Genomic DNA, 21,845 nt, shown 5'->3' on the forward strand with positions numbered 1-21,845 from the left:
TAAAATTCATAATATTAAATTACCTTAATTTATGTTACTATTTATATTGACCATAATAAACTTTGATTTCTAGTTACTCATTAGATAATACGATCCTTAATAAACAGTTAACCTTCTAATTTTACTTGTTTTCTTATTAATAACATAATTTAAATTGTATTAACTCGTGGTTTTATACGGGAGAGGTCTTGGCGTCTAAGAGTGCCAAACCATATCATTGAATATTAGAGTTACACTAGGGGATTTATCCTATGTCGAGTGGACATGCATTATGCCATAGTTTTACTATTAGGCTTGTTGGTAGGGACATACCTTCTTTGGAGTGGGTGGGGGCCACGACTCCCCCAAAAGTTTGAAAGCTTTTACTTATTATATATGAATATAATATATATATATATATATATATATATATATATATATATATATATTACATATCTTATTGGTCTTACAAGCTACAACTAATTGACAAAACATGAAACTATGCTTTTATAGAATAAAGTGGGTCGTGGTCCATGCCCATCATTTTAATTTTAAAAGTTAAAGACTTTTTTTATATACATAAAGCAAATGACACATAAGTGAGAGAGAAGAAACTTATTCAATAAGAAACTCTCAGCTTCTCCTTCCACGATTTTGCGAAAGGTTAGTGCGGGAAAGAATTGTGCATTTCTTAGTCATATTGGAGAGGGTCCTTACTCGCCACATAGCAATGCATTGAAAGCTTGTGGAGATTTGTTGAATCAATCTAAGCACATAAGGAATATTATCAATGTGCAGAATTTTGATCAAATTATCAAAAATTGACTACGTCTCAAGAGCTCTATTGATTCAATTTGATGGCTCACATTTGTGCTTTAGAGGTCATGATGAATCTCCAAACTCAAAAAATAGAGGTAATTTTCTTGAAATGATCAAACTCTTAGCATCTCACAATGATGAACTTGCTAAAGTAGTGCTAGAGAATGCTCCATATAATTCAAAATATACTTATCATCAAATTCAAAAGGAAATCTTGCATATCATGGCTAGTAAAGTTAGAAGTTATGTCCGAGAAGAGATTGGGGACTCTAAATTTTGCATAATTGTTGATGAATCACAAAGGGAGCAAATAGCTATTGTTTTGAGGTTTGTAGATAAAAGTGGTTGCATACAAGAACAATTTTTTGATCTTATGCATGTTAAGGACACTACAACGATAACTCTTAAAAAAGAAGTGTGTGCAATTCTTTCTCAACATGAGCTTGATGTTTCAAATATTTGTGGCCAAGGATATGATGGTCCTAGTAACATGAGAGGGGAGTGGAATGTATTACAAGCATTGTTTCTCAAAGATTGTCCATATGCTTATTACATAGATTGCTTTGCACATAGATTACAACTTGCTTTGGTGGCTGCTTCTAGAGAAGTTATTATAGTGCACCAGTTTTTTTCAAATTTGAATTTTGTTGTCAATATTATATGTTCCTCTAGTAAGAATCATGATGAGTTACATGCTGCCAAATTAGATGAAATAACACACTTGCTAGAGATTGATGAACTTGAAATTGGTAAAGGTAACAATTAAATTAGAACTTTGAGACGAGCTGATGATACTCGTTGGAGCTCACATTTTTCTTCTATTTGTAGTATGATAGATATGTATGATGCAACTTGTGTGGTTCTTCAAAAAATTATAGTGGATGGATCTACTTATTCCTAATGTGGGGATGCTGATGCTACAATTATAATGTTATGACTTCATTTGAGTTCATATTGATTTTACACTTGATGAAAAAGATGATGGGAAATACAGATTGTCTTTGTCATGCTTTGCAACAAAAGTCTCTAGATATTCTTAATGTCATGAAGTAAGTTCGCACCATAAAAGATTTGATTCAAAAGCTGAGAGATAATAATTAGCAAGATTTATTGAAAGTTGTGATATTATTTTGTGAACAACATTGTATTGTTCTTCCTAATTTTGATGAAACTTATATAGGGCGTCAAGGGTGCTGTCATCATCAAAAAGATCACATTACGGTGGAACATCACTTTAGAGTTAATGTCTTTTTAGTCACAATTGACAAGAAATTACAAGAATTGAATCACAGGTTCAACGAATAAGCAATGAATCTTTTAACTCTAAGTGCTAGCTTAATTCCTAGGGATGTTTATAAAGCATTTAATACGAATGATATATGTGTTTTAGTAAACAAGTTTTATCCCATGGATTTCAATGAGCAAGAGAAGATTAATTTGATATTTCAACTTCAACATTTTATTCTTAATGTTGTTAGTCATTCAGATTTGAATAACTTGTCAATTATGCCTGAATTATGTGAAGCTTTAGCAAAAACTGGGAAGACAAATATCTATTATTTGATTGATCGAGTAATTCGGCTTATCTTAACTCTTCCAGTCTCTATAGCAACAACAGAAAGATAATTTTTAACCATCAAGAGAATCAAGACAAGATTGTGAAATAAAATGGAGGATGAATTTCTAGCAAACACTATGTTGATTCATATTAAAAAAGAGATAGCTGAAACTTTTAACTTTGATTCAATTATTGATGACTTCAAGTCTTTGAAGGATCGAAGAGCAACACTTTGAATGCAGGTACACTGAATCTTTTGTATATTTATTGTTACTTTGTATTAATATATTATTTTGAGACTTTGTATGAGAAATATAAATTTTAGTTAAATCACTTGATCAATATTTATGGCTCCCCTTAAATTTTTAGTCAAGATCCGCCACTGCTTGTTGAAGATGATTGCCACTAAGGGTGCCGAGATGATATATTTATTCATGGTCCTTTCTAGTGTAGGTATTCTCCAGCATATATATTCGAAGATCGCAGTTGTCAAGAGTGTCGAACAAATATTGTCTTACCTTTATGGTATAATTACCAAAAAAAATTTACTTTTTATAATACATTTTCATTGTGTGTTTGTCATATCACTTATTTTATCTTGTATTTATTCTCCCTTTTCTTTCCATTTCTCATTGTTGCAAAAATTATTGTGAAAATATGCATTATTTTTTTATAAAATTAATGATCTCAGTAACCAAAATAAAGAACACGACTAACTCACACAATAAGAAAATTGACTTGTAACCATAAACATAAACTTTCATTAAAAATTGAAAATTTATTGGTAAATGTTTATTTTACATTTACTCATGGATAATCTATTTGCTTATTATGTGAGATATATAATAACTTTATAACTTTTACCTATAACAAATAATTGAGTGCAAATATTTGACTTTTACCTACACTAAATATTTATAAGTGGAAGTAGTTTTTAGTTTTACCTACAATTACCATTCCTATAAAAACAAAACATTCATAAATAGATGTTATTTTTCTTGTAGTGTCATTAACACTTTTTTAATGTATTTTTAGCTTACATTCTATATACACTAGTGTAAAAAGAACATTTTATGACGGTGATCTTATGTCGGATGTAATCTATACAAGATAGAAAGTAATTGGTAAAGTTGTAAATATGATAAAAAAATTTATGTCAGATGTTATTACACCCATCATAAAAAGATCTTTCATGTCAAATGTCATTACACCCATCACAGAGTGTGTTGGTTGGAAAGAGTCAACTTTGTAGTTGACCGCAACTTTATAAATACTTTGATTTTCATTTCTCTAAAATCTAAACTAATTATTTTTAATTCCTAATAATCATTTTATGGTGGATAAATAACATTTATTTTAATGATCTGTAAACTTTTTTAGAGGTACTAAATATCGATATGATATCACAATGGTTGTAAGTAACATTTAAGATGATTACTTAACTTTTTAATAAATAAAAAGTAGTTAAAAAATATCACATAAAAATAGGAACTAAAAGTAATAGTTTTAATTTTATAGGAGTGAAAAATAAAAGAAAAATTTTACAAGAACTAAAATAAAAACTTATTAATATTATACAAATTAAAAACATATTTAAACTTATTTTTAATTAATCTTCAAAAAACTCCTTAAATTCAACTCATTTGAACATAATATGAATTAAATGACAAAAAATAATATAAAAAACCTAGCTAAATCATTAAAACATTACCAATTATTAAACGAATACTATCGGGACCTAAACACAAACAGAATTAATTAGTGCAATCATTATGTATTTCACTAAAAAAGCATTTTCATAAAAGAATAGAGTCAGATAATCATGCAACAAACATATAATCTCGACTGTAAAGCTCATGGCCAGAGGCTAAAAATCCTTTTTCTTTAATTTGTTCCTCTTTTTAACATTCAAAAATATTTAACAAGACTTAAAAAATTTGGCTTAATGCGTTAATTAATCAATAATGTAATGGGTAATTAAGTATATAATCATAAGTTTAAACTCAAAGTAAGTTAGAGTTTTTATGAGTTATATTGTATCAATATATTATAAATTTCTTACTAGCACGATTAGTTTTTGAAAGAAAAAAAAGATTAATTGAAGCAAAAACATTGTTTAATTTTTCTTTCTATCATTCTCGGCATTTTCGTGTTTTGTGGAAGTACAACCTTAATTTTGTCCTCCGAATGCGCCGCCATACCACGACATCAAAAACACCTCTTCGAGTGACGCGTGGGCCCCACCCAACTGATTGACGCCATTCCGCTCCTCCTGACACCTCATCACTCCACCTTCCACTTTATCTGAATCCCCAAACTACCCTTCCCCAATTCTCACATCACTTACGTGACACAACCCTATTGGCCATCACACTCCCTTGTAACAAAATCTCCATGCACCATGCAAAATTCTAAACTCTATATATATTAACACATTCACCCATCCAAATCTTAGCCTACCATTTCCAGACAAAACCATATTCTTTATTTTTTTTCTCATTATTTTGAACTTTTAAAACTTTTTTGGCCTCAAATCCATTTAAAGCAAACTCATACGTAATAATTGATTCCATAACACCTTTACCTTTGATTTCTCTTTGTTTAGGGTGATTATTCTTTGTCTTTAAAATCGAAACCATGAGTCCTTCACAATTCCATGCAAAGAAAGAAATCACATCCACCAATAACAACATCAACGGATTGCTACCACCACCGTTGAAAATCAGCAAGGAATCCCATCTCATCAAAAAATCATCCTCATCTCCACCATCGTCATCCTCTTCATCGTCATCATCAACATCATCATCGTCCCTTGTTAATAATGTCATGACACAAGCAATGCCTGTGTCATCTTATAAACAACCTCCACCTCAACAACGTCACCCAGTAATCATCTACACACATTCTCCTAAGGTCATACACACCCACCCCAAGGATTTCATGCAACTGGTGCAAAAGCTCACTGGCCTCTCTCGCTCAGAGGAGGACGGTGGCCATCCACCGCCGCAACAACCCCCGAAACAAGAATCTGGAGTTGGCATTGCGATGGTGGTAGGAGACAAAGAATGCGAGAGGAAAAATGTGGCTATTATAAGAAATGAAGATGAAATATCATCAGTGATAACCGAAGAAAATAATTGTAGCAGTAGCATGAGTGAAAACCAAGTTAACTCTTGTTTCATGGCGGTAGAGAATCCAATACTAGAGCATCCCTTGAACCCTTATATGAAAAACTTGTCGATGTTGACATCGGAATTCGTGTGTTCGAATAAGTCATTGTTGAATTATTCGGATTCTTTGTTCTTCTCTCATAACATGAGGACTTCTATTCCATCATCTTTAGAAGGGGTGAAAGAGATTCGTGAGCAATGATTATAGTTGGAAGTTTTTTCTTGTTTGAAATTTTATTAGTGCTAATAAAAGTTCTAGTTTTCTAGGATATAACTTCAATGTTTTGTTTTTGTAGAAAAAGGTTGTATCTACAGGAAATTATTCCATTTATTATTTTAAACTTTAATACTTGGCTTCATAGATTTTCAATTCAGAATAATAAAGAAAGATATACCTTTCTTTGTTACAGTTTTATTGGTCATTTTTGCTTTTTGTTCGAACATACATGTATTTCAATCTGTGTCTATAGGAAAAGCACAACGTGATATCGATGTGTATGATGGTTAATTATAAGAGCGAATCGGTTGTATTTTTTTTTGTTTGAATTCAAAGTATTAAATCATGACAATTGGGAGTTGGGATATTATCCAGAAAGTACCAAGTTTGAACATTGTTCATTGTATTTCCTACCAATAAAAAAAAAACATCACAATTGACAAATGACAACTCATAGTTATAATGAATCAAAACACGTGTGACAATGACAACAATAAAAATAGCTTGCCATAAAGTCTATTTTCAGAACATCTTTGTTAGTTTTGTTTATTTTGTGAAATGTAAACAAACATCACTTTTTGGGAGAGTAGCTCAAATTAGAGGTGATAAAATTGTTACTCGAGCCAAAACCTACTTGTATAACATTTACCGTATAACTTAGACTTCAAATTTTTAACTCAAACTAAATGTCAACCTTTTTAACATGATCTAATCATGATAAAATGTAAGCTTAATTTGCAAAAACCCGACAAAAGTACAAGAAAAAGGAGACTTTTAAAATTTCTTTATTTAATTTATAAAAAGTGCTTTAAAATTTCAAATTGAAAATGCAATTCTCGTTTCAGACTCCTATTTTTGGTTTTGTTTTCCTTTCTTTGTCGTTCTCCTTCATGTACATTTAGGTAAAATGTTTTCGTCTTTTGCTTCTTCTTTTTTGTGTTTTTTGTTGTTATTATTTAAATATTGATAGTGTGGTAGTTTGGAAGTAAACATGGTAGTGTCGAAACATAAAATGAGATGGTTGAAAAAGAAGATGCAAGAATGAAAGGGAGGATGAAAAAGAAAGATCATGATGACCAAACACGAAGAGATGTGATGAGAGAGAAAGAGTGGTATGACAAAACGTGAAGAGATGCAACTATAAAAAAGAAATGTGATGACAAAATGTGAAGAGATGCAATACAAAAAGGAAAGAGCAACGTGATGACAAAATACAAAAAGATACAACAAGAGGAAAAAAAACGCAACATAGATATGTATTAACTTAAAAAACAACTTTTTTATTTTTATTTTTATAACTAATATAAAAAATCAAGACATTTTATATTGATCATTTTTATAATTGACAAGTCAAAAACTTTTTATATCATTGAGATCTGTGACAGATCTAAAATTGACATTAAAATATTATTTTTATCCATCATAAAATGTGTTATGCACACTAGTGATATTAGTTTTTTGGTTTAAGATCATAACATTAATTAAAGATCTATATTTTTTAGGGTTGTTCAAACAGTTGAACTAAATTAAACTACATATGAACTAAAATAAATTAAAATTGTAGTTCGATTAAATTGAATTGAACTAAAAAATAGTTCCAAAAACTTGAATTAAACTGTTTTATATTTTAGGGAACTATAGTTCTTAAGTTTAAACTACACTATAATTTATAATAAACTAACTTATTATTATTATTATTATTATTATTATTATTATAAACCCTAAACCCTAAACCCTAAACCCTAAACCCTAAACCCTAAACCCTAAACTCTAAAAAAATGTCTTTTTAATTTTAGATTTATAATTTTTTTATTGTCAAACTTATACTAAAAAAATGAATAAACTAGTTCATAAACTAGTTTGATGTTATAGAACAAAGGTTATGAAAGTATGACTTTTAAAAGATATTATAAAAATATATAGTGCTAATTACTTTTATAATGTTGCAAACTCAATCATTAAACTCAACTAATTAATATTATAATTTTTTTATTAAAATAATAATATTTTAAGCATCAAAAATACAATTATTTAGAAAATAAAGAGATAAGTTTGCACTCACATATATAATATATTTGTAATTAATCAAAAACCAATAATTTTTTAAATTTTTATAATAATTATAATAAAATATAGAAAGAGTAATAATTATCAAAGGCATATAATTTTTTTATTCAATTAATAAATAATTTTTTTTTCTTTTAATCCTATAAATTAAATCACCGTAGAAAAATTCTATAACAAAAACAAAAATCAGTAGTTGTGCATAGTAGTACTAATCCACTAGTATACTGACTCAACAGTGGGCAACATACAAAATTAGAAAGCTACGAAAAAGGCATTAGTAACGAGGATTCAGTTTTATTAATAGTTTGGTCTAACAAACTACTATTCAGAAAATAGTTTTAGATTTATAAAACTGAACATGAAAATCATTTTAGTTCAATTTTTATAAAAAAAAAAGTTTTTCTAGTTTAATCCAATTTAGTTATTTATTAGTTTAGTCTAATTAATTATTTAAAACCCTTCCTGATTATAACTGTTTTTTTTTTTTATAATTAAAGTGTATCAAACTACTTTTTATAGTTTTTAAAAACCAAACTTAAAATATAGTTTAGTCTAGTTTTTATAAAAATTAGTTTAGTTTTTTTATAGTCTAGTTTAGTTTTCATAGTAGTTTAGTTTAATATAATTTTTTTGAACACTTCTAATATTTTTTTACTATTATTTTACATTTTACAAGACTTTAAAAATTTGACATAACGCTAGTCGATAATGTGATGGGTAAATGAGTATATAATCATAAGTTTAAACTTGAACTAAGTTAGAGTTTCTATGAGTTATATTATATCAATATATTATAAATTTCCTACTAGCACGATTAGTTTTCAAAAAAAAAAAAGATTAATTAAAGCAAAACATTGTTTAATTTTTTTCTATCATTCTCGGCATTTTCATGTTTTGTGGAAATACAACCTTAATTTTGTCCTCCGAATGCCATACCACGACATCAAAAACACCGCTTTGAGTGACGCGTGGGTCCCACCCCCAACTAATTCGTGCGATTCCGCTCCTCCCGACACCTCATCACTCCTCCTTCCACTTTATTCGAACCCCCAAACTACCGTTCCCAAATTCTCACATCACTTACTTGGCACAACCGCATTGGCCATCACACTCCCTTGTAACAAAATTTCCCTGCACCATGCAAAACCCTAAACTCTATATATACTAACACATTCACCCCTCCAAATCTTAGCCTACCATTTCTAGACAAAACCATATTCTTCATTTTTTTTCATTATTTTGAAATTTTTAAACATTTTTTCTTTTAATTTTTTTGGCCTCAAATCCATTTAAAGCAAACTCATACGTAATAACTGATTCCATAACTTTTACCTTTCATTTCTCTTTGTTTAGGGTGATTGTTGTTTGTCTTCAAAACGGAAGCCATGAGTCCTTCACAATTCCATGCAAAGAAAGAAATCACATCCACCAATAACAACATCAACGGATTGCTACCACCACCGTTGAAAATCAGCAAGGAATCCCATCTCATCAAAAAATCGTCATCATCTCCACCATCGTCATCCTCTTCATCATCATCATCAACATCATCATCATCCCTTGTTAATAATGTCATGACACAAGCAATGCCCGTGTCATCTTATAAACAACCTCCACCTCAACAACGCCACCCGGTAATCATCTACACACATTCTCCTAAGGTCATCCACACTCATCCCAAGGATTTCATGCAATTGGTGCAAAAGCTCACCGGCCTCTCTCGCTTAGAGGAGGACGGTGGCCATCCATCGCCACAACAACCACCGAAACAACAATATGGAGCTGGCATTGAGGCAATGGTAGGAGACAAAGAATGTGAGAGGAAAAATGTGGCTATTATAAGAAATGAAGATGAGACATCATCGGTGATAACCGAAGAAAATAATTGTAGTAGTAGCATGGGTGAAAACCAAGTTAACTCTTGTTTCATGGCGAGAGAGAATCCAATACTAGAGCATCCGTTGAACCCTTATATGACAAACTTGTCGGTATTGACGTCGGAATTCGCGTGTTCGAATCAGTCATTATTGAATTATTCGGATTCTTTGTTCTTCTCTCATAACATGAGGACTTCTATTCCATCATCCTTAGAAGGGGTGAAAGAGATTCGTGAACAATGATTATAGATGGAAGTTTTTCATGTTTGAATTTTTATTAGTGCCAATAAAAGTTCTAGTTTTCTAGGATAGATCTTCAATGTTTTGTTTTTGTAGAAAAAGATTGTATTTACAGGAAATTGTTCCATTTATTGTTTTAAACGTTTAATACTTAGTTTCATAGATTTGCAATTCAAAATAATAAAGAAAGACATACCTTTCTCTGTTACAGTTTTATTGGTCATTTTTCTTTTTGTTCGCACATACATGTATTTCAATCTGTGTCTATAAAAAAAGCACAATGTGAATCGATGCGTATGATGATCAATTATAAGAACGAATTGGTTGTATTTTTTTCTGGATTTTTTTTATTTGAATTCAAAGTATTAAATCATAACAATTAGGAGTTGAGATATTATCCAGAAAGTAACAAGTTTGAACATTGTTCATTGTATTTCCTACCAATAAAAAAAATCACAATTGACAACTCAGTTATAATGAATCAAGACGCGAGACAATGGCAGCAATAAAAATAGCTTGCCCCAAAGTCTGTTTTCAGAACATTTTTGTTAGTTTTGTTTATTTTGTAAAATATAAACAAACATCACTTTTTGGGAGAGTAGCTCAAATTAGAGGTGATAAAATTGTTACTCGAGCCCAAACCTAATCGTTAACATTTACTGTATTACTTAGACTTCAAATTTTTAACTCAAATTAAATGTCAACCTTTTTAACATGATCTAATCATGATAAAATGTAAGCTTAATTTTCATGATAAAATGTAAGCTTAATTTGCAAAAACCCGACGAAAGTTCAAGAAAAAAGAGACTTTGTAAAATTTCTTTATTGAATCCAGCCGATTTTTTACTATAACCCGCAACGTATTGCCGGATAGGTAACCTGTTTTGCTACCTCCAGCACAAATTATTTAATTTATGTTTATATTTAATCAAATTTTATAAATAGCCTGCGGGATACTAATACCAACACATAATGGAGATCCTTTTTCACTTCACCTATTGACCGAAAAAAAATAACACAATTGGGTATTATACAAGAGTTTTGGGAGGAAGGGAGTAATTTCATTTAATAATTAATTACTTTGCTTCCATTGTTGAGTTGTACACTTCAAATTCACATCTCTATGTACAAGAAAAAGAAAAAGAAAAGTATTCAACAAAAAAAGTATACACAACACATTACACCATGCATCGATCTATTTTTTCTTCTTTTCCTCTTTATCTCTTTCAAGTGTAACAGGAGCTGCTGGTATGCTAAACCACCATTCCTTTAATCTCCTCATCCATCTCTCAGTGCTAGCTTTTCTTGGAGGTGAATATCTTGTAAATGTCTCCAAGAAGAGTAGCAAAACTATGTATTTAATGGGCAAGAAAGCCAAAACCAAGGCTACTGATAGAAAACTGAAGGCCAACTTCTCTGTGGCCTGATGATCATATGAAGGGAAACCAAGTATTACAATGTGACACTCAAGCTTGCAATGAATATTGAACAAAATTCTCAACATAACATTTTAGAAGATCAAGGTTTCTTTCTGGACATATGAGCAAAAGGGAATGAGAGAGTACCTGAGGAAAAATGGACAGTAACAAGCCGCGGAACTTGAGCAGAATTACGTTACCATCCTGTATGAGCTGTTCAGCTTGAGAGACAGCATTCTGAACAGCCAAAAGCTGTTCCATTGTATTCATAGGTGGAGGGGCAATTACTTTAACTTCAGGAACGCCTCTACCTTGGCTAAAACATCGTGTAATTATCATAAAAACTGCAAGTAACATGAGCACCAGCGCTACCACGTAGCCAAGCCAACCCCTGCAATAATCAGACTATCTAAGTTTGAAAGAAGGGAAATCTATCATACAACAAGCACCGAAAGGAATGTTGAAGATGAGAACTAAATGGCCTTCCATTTTTATCATTTCTTGTACAGATATTTGAACATAGGAAACTCAAAGAAAGCAAAGTGACATTGTTCAAATTGTAAACGAAAACAAAGAAAAGGAAAATGTTCTCAAACCAAAGTTTCCAAACATGTTCTAAAGTCTTCAGTATGTGTTTTTTCTTGCATAAAATATTTGGAGTTTCCTAATGTACTTTAGTGTTAGGTAATCCCCATTAGTAGTTAGTTATGTTAGTTAGTCTGAAAAATACAAGGGGTTATGTTAATGGGCCTAAGAGAGTGGCTTTATGTTAGCAGACCAATAGCTGTAACTAAATCAGAAGAGGGGTTGTTGTTTGTGAGAATAGGGGCCTTGGGTATTGGGAGGTGCAGACCCCCGAAGTTCTGCAAGTTAAGCAATGTATTGAGGGGTGAAAGGTGAAATCCCTTATTCTTTCTCGTAAGATACCGGCTTTCTATCATTTACTAACTACAAAAAAAAAAAAAAAAACTAAAATTTGCATCATACGAAAACATATACAAAAACACTAGACAATAAAGAGATAACAAAGTGCATGGACTAGAAAAATGGAGTACACCAAATCTGTGACTGGCACTGTGCTTGTAAAGAAAATTGTTGGTGGGAGGGAAGAGAGACACAGAGAGAGGGGGAATGATTTGCAATTCTATTTTCAAGGGGAATCATTTTGATTAACAGAAAATTCCTGTTAAATTGAAACTTAGATTGAAAATTGCTGAGATATGATTCATATCCATATGAATCACGTCAGAATATCTACAAAATATTTCATAATACCATCATTGTATCCGAATATTTTGGAGTATCTTATATGATCTCTTATCAAGAGTTTTCATATTTCATTAGGTGCATGATTAATTTCCTCATTTGGTTAGAACTAGCTAGGAACCTACGATTTGCATAATTAGAGGCTTGTGCTTTGTCTTTTATTATCACATCATATTGCATTACATCAGATCAATACCAATTTCAAATTATTCACTCTATTTCTCTTTCCTCCTTCTCTACCCAAAACCCCGATAATTTCAACAAACCACACAACCTAAAATTGCTGAATCTATGAATTCTTAGCAAGATACTAAATGATTATTCAATGTTGAAACTTGGTTGTTCTACCCAACTCTATTCCAAATGCTGCGATTCAAACCCAAAAAAAGATATGCTTATCCAATGTTTATTGAGTTTTTCCCAACACCTGTTATTACAATAGTATCCATAGCAAAGCATCCAGAATTATTCCCCTAAAAAATTACTTCTCTAATTTCTATAAGCATTTCATAAATGTCCACAACAATTGTCTTCCCTTTCTCCTGCCATTCAACAAAACACGGCCTCTAAAATGTCAACAGAATACTGCCTCTAAAAAAAACAGGTCAACAGAATACTGTTTGATCCAAAAAAGTTTTACCTGTAGATGATGTAACTGGAAAACAAACAAAACCCTGAAGACTTCCATGGATCATCCCAATAAGCCAAAGATTGAAGAGACTTCCCAAGTTCATGTAGAGGAAAAAGCAACTCCTGAAAGTAAATGACAGGTATCAGAGTCAAAATAGGATAATTCTTGGAACTTGGAGCTGGGTTTACTATTCTAAAATTGATTATTCTTCAATTTGGCTTCATTCCATTATTATTATTATGTCATTTAAGGAAAAGAAGAGAGAAGTTGTGCACTTCACAAACTGCACATAACATGATCTATTCAAGCTAGCATGTATATAGGTTTTTCTAGGAAGAGTATGGTCCACAATCCAATGTATCTTTAGTTCTTTACAAACTATTATCGAAATGCAATAGCCTTTTGGTTTATTTGACATCACCATTAAAAGTATTGAAAAAAGTATAATAGCTCGAGTATAAAAGGTTAAAGAGGACAATAAAATAGTACCTTCATAACAGCCAAATTAGTGTCAATACCATCAACTTTAACACCATCAACTGTTGCTTGTGCAGATATGACCTTTTTATGATTGTTCTTGGATTCTTTAACCGCTCTTTCCAATGCAGTCATTTCTCCAACAGATATTTCACCCACAGGAATCCTGCTCTCATTTGAATTTTTTGGACTTGCACCAAATACAAATCCCAAATTAGAAACCATGTCCAAGGCTGAGATAGAATACATTCCACTTCCACCCTTGAAATCATTCTCATGATCTGACTCCCTTAAGTTTGGCATATTTGCAAGGGTTTCTAATATCAAGTCTCCACCTGGAAGCTGATCGCATAAATTAAACATGAGAAGAGCATCATTCTGTATAGGGATTGTGGAACTAATATCCTGAATGGCTTGTAAACGCAAAATTCCTAAAACAGCCTTCCAAAGCGCTTCATCCCGGGCAACCCCTTTAATTCTATAATTGCTTATGAATTTGTGAGCATATAGAATCTCTCGGATGATAGCTAGCCAATAATCACGACGAGCATGACCTTTAAGTTCAGGAAATTCTAGTACAACTGGTTCTGATCTGCAAGAGAAGTACTTTTGAGAGTTGATAACACGAAAATTTTTAAGCAGTTACCAATTACCCCCCCAAAAAAAGCTGTGAAATTACTTACAAGGATATCGAGCTATAGAAGACTGCCTTATCAAAAAGTCGAGTACCCCATGGTCCAGTCAACTCAGGTTTAACAACTTGTTTAAGATCTTCTGATAAGTCATATCTTTTTGGTTTGTCATATGATACAACACGAAGTGCTTCAAAATAAAGTGCATGATCTGTCAGCATTAACCTTCCTGCATCATGTTACAAAGAAGAGTCACAAAAGTTAAGGATAAACAATTGATACTTCTACCTTATCACCAAGTCTAAATATAATAATTTGACAAGAATATATGCTTGACAAAGATGGCAGATAAATGTATCTTTTTCGCACACTTACCAGGCCAGGTGGATATTCCTACATGCTCAAGGACTGGCTGAGTTGTGACTGTTCCATCAACCTCGAGAATCTTCTCACCTCTAGAGGATCTTACAGCAGCCAGGAGAGATGACTCTGAATTGCTCTTCATTTTTCTTATTGCTCTGTGCAAATTAAAATAATATTACATAACTTATGCCAAAAAAAAAATTGTGAATACCACTGATCACATACTAAATAATAATACAACAAAATTACAGACTGTTGAATCAGAAACTGAAGCAAATATAAAGTACAGAAGCTCAACCTTGGAAATTATCAACTATAAAGTACAAACTACAAAACTACATTGAAAAATGTCATTAGTCATTTTGGTGTGTAACTAGAAGCAAAGAACCTGGACTTCAGTCAACAAGCCTGTCTGGCAAAATAGCTATTAAATTTAAGAGCATACACTAACCTGAATTTTTAGTACCAAATTAAAAAGGTGCTCATGCAGTAATACAATGAGAAGGACTTGGTCAAATAATATGTTTGACTGTTTTGAGTCTTTAAACAACATCATCCCCTTTTGCGGTTGTTAAAGGATACAAGAAAACTAATAAGCATCCAAGCACTTGGGAAACCCTCAAGCAATCTGACAAGAGGGAAGAACCAAGGAATTTGAGTACTTCACTGAGTATCCCATACTACTTGATGTGAGAAATGAGGGAGTTAGTCCCTATCAAAAACCCGATTAACCTTTTTCTATTGTTAAAGGAACCCATAAATGGGTTGAGTTTTCAGAGTGAGATGAAAAATACACAGAAAGGTAAAGTAAAAAAATACTGCTTTTCAGCTATGGTAGTCTCTGTTGAATTATTAACAAAGAACGGAACCTATGGAGAAAATTATCCTTCCAAGGATTTTCCTTTTCTACAACAGAGCTAAAGCTCAGTTCTCAAATAATAACAAAACAGAATGCCCCCTCCTCTATCCTCTCCTCATATTTACCTTAACTCTCTGCCTCTACAACTTTAACCAAGTCCAACTAACCATTCCAACTACTAATTACTCTCTGGCCCTGTCATCATCTGAGTACTGTTGGCACAAACATTAAGTCTAAGGGTTCAGTAAATTTCTCTAAAACTACTTTTGAAATTTTGCTACTGAATTTTAAGTAACTAAAACTTCTAATGGATTTTTTCAATATCTATGCTGTTAAATAAGTATATGAAGTTTTTAATAAGAAATAAATACACAAGTAGAGCATTCCCTCTCCAAAAAATGCTGACTAATATAGTTTATCATTATGTGGTTCGGAAAGTCTTCTTGGTTAAGTGCATGGTGTACTTGTAATGCACCCAAAGTGGAGGGTATAATTGTAGAGGTGTTATTTAATTGTTCAATCGTCACAATAGAAAGCCCTAGTACTGAACTATATTTCATATTGTTCCCTCTCTAGCTCTGAACTATATTTCATATTGTTCCCTTTCTATCTACTTAAATTTTCAACAGATATAAGTAAAACAGAGAAGTGCCATCTATATCCTTGTAAGCCAACTCTCCCACAGTTTCATTCTTCTCCAAAGTCATAGGATAATCATACACAAATGCAGGAAAGGTAGCTTGCATAAAAGAAACTTGGAGGTCAAAGGAATACCTTACAATCAAACATATACATGCACAGGAAAGGTGGCTTGCATAAACAAACTTAAAGTCAAAGGAATACCAGACAAAGGGGAAAGCTACAGATCTACAGTGTATTTCAAGATAAAGGTTAATACCTTTCTAGGCCAGTGAGGTACTTATCATAAATGGGGAACTGAAGGCGACCACCAGTTGAAGAACTCAGCACCTCAAAAAGATTTTCACTAATGATAACATTGGCAATGATAGGAATTGAAGGAGCTATTCGACAGAAAGCTTCTAAACCAACAGATATATCCTCATCGACCTTGTAGAAAATTGGAATTCATCAAATATTAAGAGCAGAGTACTAATGATACCACAACCAAATCTATAGTATAGTATGTAAAAAAGGACACAAGAATATAGATAGTTAGGAGGATATATACTTAATAATTATATTTATTTGATATGCACATAAAAATTGTAGCCAACAAAATATCAAGTTCAGAATAGCAAAGAAACTTTGGGTATAATTTGTGTTCACACATAGATATGAACAGAAGTAATTAACATAGACAGAAATATATTACTAATTAACAGATATTCCAGCTATTTATTTCTTGAACCATATTCCACATTTTATTGTATAATGCCCACAAATCCCAACAAAAAATGGGCATTAGGTAAGGCAAGATTCTATATATGATTTCAAAACCGTTTCCTGGTAAAATGAATCTCAACACATTACTCCAAGAAAAGTCTCATTGTACTCTGGAAAACATACATTAGTTAAAGGTTGGCTGTCAGCAGCTGGGACCTCCCAAGCTAACATCATGTCATATGTCAAGCGCCGGAATGTTTTATCAAAGAGATGACCAGTCATTTGTGTTGTCAGGAAAAGCGCCTTGAAACAGCAATATTCCAAAACATTCCTGGCATATCGTGATGGATGCTTCATAGAGTCAGAAGCCTCTTGATTGAAGCTCTCCTGAAGCTCACTTGAAGAGGTCCTAAGGATTCTGCATTATTGTTTTTTTATTACAGTTGAATTTCCAATCAAAATTATGAGCCATTGAGTCAAACTAAAAAAGAAGGCTAAACATATAGTTTAGTCCTTATATGTGTCACAGTTGGTCCCTATACATGCAAAAATTACCAATTTGGTCTTTGTCGTTATATGTTGACCTTTAACTACCTTACACATTGTTAATTTGGTCCTAAATAATAAATGTGGTACATTCTTTTCTACGTGTGTAGCAATTCTTAATTTAGTAATTATAAATAAGGACCAAATTAAGAATGCACTTTACATATAGGAACCAAATAAAGAATGTGTTACTTGTATAAGGACCAAATTAAAAATTCATAAAGGGATTAGCAGTGACAAGAACCAGACCGATAATATTTACATGTGCAGGGACTGCTTCAATAAGCCTTTACGTATAGGGACTAAATTCAATTTCAAACAAAACCCAACAAACTGAAAGTTTGAACATTGATTATGAAGCAATAATTGCAAAGTAAACAAGATAAGATGTGCATAAATGCACTTACTTTGAGCATCTACGAACAACTAGGTTCGCAATCGGAGAGAGCTCTCGTATCACATTCTTCCCCGCAGAAGGTGAATTTTCCATCTCCTCAAATTCTTCATCAAAGTAAGTCTTCTTGCCAAGCAGCCATTTAAATGATCCTTCTTTAACCAAACCTTCAAGCATATTTCTGGTTTTGCTAGCTACAGCCATATCTCTTTTCTCCCCACTATGTTATCGAGTTGGAAAACAAGATACCTAGTACCCAATCTTCCTTAGAGTTCTTGCACTTACTGAAACAAAAAGGTTCCCAACAAAATAAGCCAAACCAAGGTGAATCTCAAAACTTTACCATCAAACTACCAAGTACCAACCATAAAAGGCTCAAAATATCCAATCCCATCTGCATGACATGCAAATAATACAAGTTGGAGAAGACTTATCAGACTTATAAGCTACAAACAATTCTTCCAATGGTTCAATGGTCTTTTTGTTCGGATAAACTTCTCGATAAACACTTATAGGAGAAGAATAATAAAAAAATTATTAAAAAAATCAAACTTCTTCCCTAAGTTAAAATAAATTTATGCAACTTTCTCAGCTTTTGAAGAAGTTAGATAAGAAAGCTTACATAAGTTCATTCCTAAAACTTTTCGATAGTCTTACAAATTTTAAGATCTAAGCACCAGTGACAATGTGCCATTAACCCACAAAGCAAACATACAAATCGAGAGGTGCACACCACAACAGAAAGAGTTCTTAACTATTTCAATCTCTAACAGCATAACAGAATTACAATTCCACTTGCACAGACCCATCAATGATCAGCACGACCCCAAATTCGTACAAATAAATGAAGTCGACGGGCATTGAATCACAGATGACCCCAAGAAACAAATCCCAAGTGACTTACCTCTAAGTGCATAAAAATCTCAGCTTTGCAAATGGGGTAGCTCGAAATTGCGAGATTGTCCACGATCTCAGAGAGCGAAGGGATTGTTAACCAACCCATTTCGACGAAAAGAAAATTCGTAGGGTAACAGCTCAGAGGAACAAGTGGGTAACTTGGATTAGAGGCATGCTAGGTAATGAAAGGAATCGTAGTTGGATTGAGGATCATGAAAAATAAGAATGTCCAGTGTTGGATAAGCATAAAGAGAGAGAGAGAGGTTTCTGAAAGGGGAATATTGGGACAGAATCAGGAGCTGCCAGGTGCAGGGAAAAATGATCTACGTGTATGTTTCTCCATCTTTTCCCATTTCCTTTTATTCTTTCTATATTTGTTTTTTTAACTTTTTTTTTTCCTTTTAGATATTTCACTTTTCAATTTATGCTTTACTTTTTTATTTTTCATATCAGGTTTAATACTTTTATACTGTCAACATATAAAATTTAAGAAATTTATCAATCAGAATATAAAATTATTTACACTATAAAGTGTACAACTTTTATATTATTTCTTTTATATCTGAATTTTGTTTGCATTTTAAAATTTATATCAAGTTTTATGAATATTGTAGTTAGACAAAATTTAGAGTGATACTCAATGTGATCTCTTAAGCTTAAGCAAAGTCCTAAGTTTAAATATTATATATAAAATAAAAATGTGTTTGAAAGAGAATATTTAGTCAGTAATCTATCAGATTTTCTATAAAAATTAGTCATTTGTAAAGTATTTTGGATATTTTGTAATTGATAATAATAAAAAATTACTTTCCGATTAAAATCTATGGCTTTTTAAAAACTTTTTTTCTAAATTTTAATTCTATTAGAAATTTAAGATAAAATTGAGCATTTTTCAACTATATCTTTAAATACAAATCAATTATATTTGGTTTTTTTTAGGTAACAATAATGGAGTTTTAATTCCCAAATCCCAAAGATGTATATGCATTTAGAATGGACATTACATCACCATTATTATAGGAACACCTACAATACTTAAATGCACATGTGAAGCAGCAAATAAGTTAAAGTCCCATAACTTTGGTGGAAAACTGGAAGTAGTTCAAAATGATAGAGTGTTTTTTTTTGGATCATTTTATCTAGTAAAGGTGTTTTTTGGAGCATTTTTAGGAAATTTTTTTTTAATTTTTTTATCTATTTAAATGTTTATTTATTATATTTATTTATAAATTAAATTTTATATTTTAAAATAAATTATCAATAATTAAAAATAATTTTATGTCATAATATATTATTTATAATAAATTTAAAATATAATTTATATGTATAATATTAATTTTTATATATAATTTATTATAATTTTTATTTCTATATATTAGATATTCTAAAATATTAATATTATATTATATATGTATATAAATAGGATAAATTATTAGGCTTGATAGGCTATATTTTTATTTTTTTTAAGTCTAAGGAGTAGTTTTTTTTTACTTAAATAAATTTAAAAAACATTAAATTTGACCTTTTTAAGTAGATGAGTCAATCAAAATAAGGCCTTGCTCAAGTTAGGCTAAAGTTCTTAACAGATCATCTAACTTATTTTCACCTTAATTATGATTCATTTATGAATTAATTAAGCGTGACAATGTGGTCAACCCACTTTAAGTTTGGCGGGCAATTTGTTCCACCAAGAAAATGGGACACGAAGGGTTAGCTAATTAAGTACACCATTTTTAAAAATAAAATAAAATAAAATCTTTAATTTTTTTTATTTTAGATTTTCAACTTTTAGTTTAGCATATTTTTTTTTTACATATCTCTTTTCCTTTTGCTTTCAATTTTCACATGTACCGTCTTGTTTTCTCTCCATTCTTCACTTATTTCAATAGATAATTTTAATATTTTTGATTTTTACATTACTTTTTTATTTCCTCACTTCTTTCAACTTTCACATACAGAAATGGAGTGTGTTAGTGTTATAGGCATGTGTGACTTTTTCGACAATTTTAAATTATTAAATAGTATCTAATATTATTTCTTAAAATATTATTAAATATTTAAAATGGCTAATATTTAGTTTTATAAAATTAAATCTTAAAATTTTAATATATATATATATATATGTTTAAATAAATTTTATTTTGGTGAAAATTAAGGAGGTGTATTGGATTAGATTTTAATGGATTTTAAAAAAAAAAATTATTATAAATTTTTTTTATATTATTCAATCAAGATATTTTTTAATATAAAAAATATAATGTGGTATTCAATCTAGATAATTATGATTGTTTTAAGAATTTGTCAAAATATGATAATATTTTATTAAGAAAATAAGGATTTTTTTAGAAATTCATCAAAAATATACTGATATTCAATTAAGACTTTCTTTATTTAAAAAAGTTTTTGAAATTTCAATAAATTATTTTAAATACTGAATTTTGTTGACTTATTTTAATATAATATGTATGTAATTTACTCATCAAACAATCTCACCGAAACTTTTAAGATTTTGCATGACTTTTTTTTCCTTTCTCTCTCTCTCTCTCTCTTTCCTTTCTCTTTTTTCTTTTTTATCTCATATTTTTTCTCTCACCTTTTCTTTCGTCTTTCTTGCTTCTCTTTTTCTTTCTTCTCAATCTCTTTTCTCTTTCTCTTTCTATTCATATCTCTCATTTATCTTTTCTTTTTCTCTTATTTTTTTTTATCTATCAATTGATACATAACTTATCAATATTTATTTTTTTAATTATGAAATATTTCAAATAATTTTTTATTATTAAATAGTATCATTGTTATTTTTTTAATTATTAATCTTTAACTGTTTATTTTAATAAAATTTAATATTGAAATATAAAATTTTGAAACATATATTAAAAAAAAAACTTTGCGGATCATGGTAGACCTTCAAAATGAAAATGAAGTTTTAATTTATGTAATGCATCCTTAAGAAATGTGATTAGAAGGATATTTAATATTTTTATATCATGTTTTAATTTTTAAGTCAAGGCCTCTATTTCTATTTAAGACATAAACTAGACTTTCATTAGCATGTAACATTACATAACGTTTTTCACAAAGAATGTTCTAATAA

At 30.7% G+C, this 21,845-nt stretch overlaps 3 protein-coding genes and 1 pseudogene across 3 annotated transcripts; 3 read left to right on the plus strand and 1 right to left on the minus strand.

Moving 5' to 3' along the window:
- The first annotated feature begins 251 nt into the window (after nucleotides 1-251).
- On the plus strand, nucleotides 252-4,790 carry LOC145955392 (uncharacterized; annotated as a pseudogene).
- An 86-nt stretch (nucleotides 4,791-4,876) lies between these two features.
- On the plus strand, nucleotides 4,877-5,935 carry LOC109796250 (VQ motif-containing protein 20). The gene has a single exon (XM_029270729.2). The coding sequence runs from the start codon at nucleotides 4,994-4,996 to the stop codon at nucleotides 5,726-5,728; it is 735 nt and encodes a 244-aa protein (XP_029126562.2). The 5' UTR covers nucleotides 4,877-4,993; the 3' UTR covers nucleotides 5,729-5,935.
- A 3,081-nt stretch (nucleotides 5,936-9,016) lies between these two features.
- On the plus strand, nucleotides 9,017-10,137 carry LOC109796251 (VQ motif-containing protein 20). The gene has a single exon (XM_020355934.3). The coding sequence runs from the start codon at nucleotides 9,196-9,198 to the stop codon at nucleotides 9,928-9,930; it is 735 nt and encodes a 244-aa protein (XP_020211523.1). The 5' UTR covers nucleotides 9,017-9,195; the 3' UTR covers nucleotides 9,931-10,137.
- An 829-nt stretch (nucleotides 10,138-10,966) lies between these two features.
- LOC109796167 (uncharacterized) lies at nucleotides 10,967-19,086 on the minus strand. Its single transcript, XM_083072986.1, has 10 exons — nucleotides 18,762-19,086; nucleotides 17,871-18,141; nucleotides 17,101-17,335; nucleotides 16,472-16,641; nucleotides 14,727-14,869; nucleotides 14,403-14,580; nucleotides 13,732-14,311; nucleotides 13,252-13,364; nucleotides 11,493-11,736; nucleotides 10,967-11,350 (listed from the first exon to the last, which is right to left on the minus strand). The coding sequence occupies exons 2-10, from the start codon at nucleotides 18,059-18,061 to the stop codon at nucleotides 11,123-11,125; spliced, it is 2,082 nt and encodes a 693-aa protein (XP_082929112.1). The 5' UTR covers nucleotides 18,062-18,141; nucleotides 18,762-19,086; the 3' UTR covers nucleotides 10,967-11,122.
- Between the last annotated feature and the right edge of the window lie 2,759 nt (nucleotides 19,087-21,845).

Source organism: Cajanus cajan, chromosome 1 (genome assembly GCF_000230855.2).
Source record: "Cajanus cajan strain Asha chromosome 1, NIPB_CcT2T_4, whole genome shotgun sequence".
Taxonomy (NCBI): Eukaryota; Viridiplantae; Streptophyta; class Magnoliopsida; order Fabales; family Fabaceae; genus Cajanus; species Cajanus cajan.

Coding starts and splice junctions, on each gene's coding strand:
- LOC109796167 (XM_083072986.1), bottom strand. CDS start 18,061: ATGGCTGTAGCTAGCAAAACCAGAAATATGCTTGAAGGTTTGGTTAAA. Junction 17,336..17,870: donor GTTGTTCGTAGATGCTCAAA/GTAAGTGCATTT, acceptor ACAATAATGCAG/AATCCTTAGGACCTCTTCAA. Junction 14,581..14,726: donor AGGAATATCCACCTGGCCTG/GTAAGTGTGCGA, acceptor AACATGATGCAG/GAAGGTTAATGCTGACAGAT.
- LOC109796251 (XM_020355934.3), top strand. CDS start 9,196: ATGAGTCCTTCACAATTCCATGCAAAGAAAGAAATCACATCCACCAAT.
- LOC109796250 (XM_029270729.2), top strand. CDS start 4,994: ATGAGTCCTTCACAATTCCATGCAAAGAAAGAAATCACATCCACCAAT.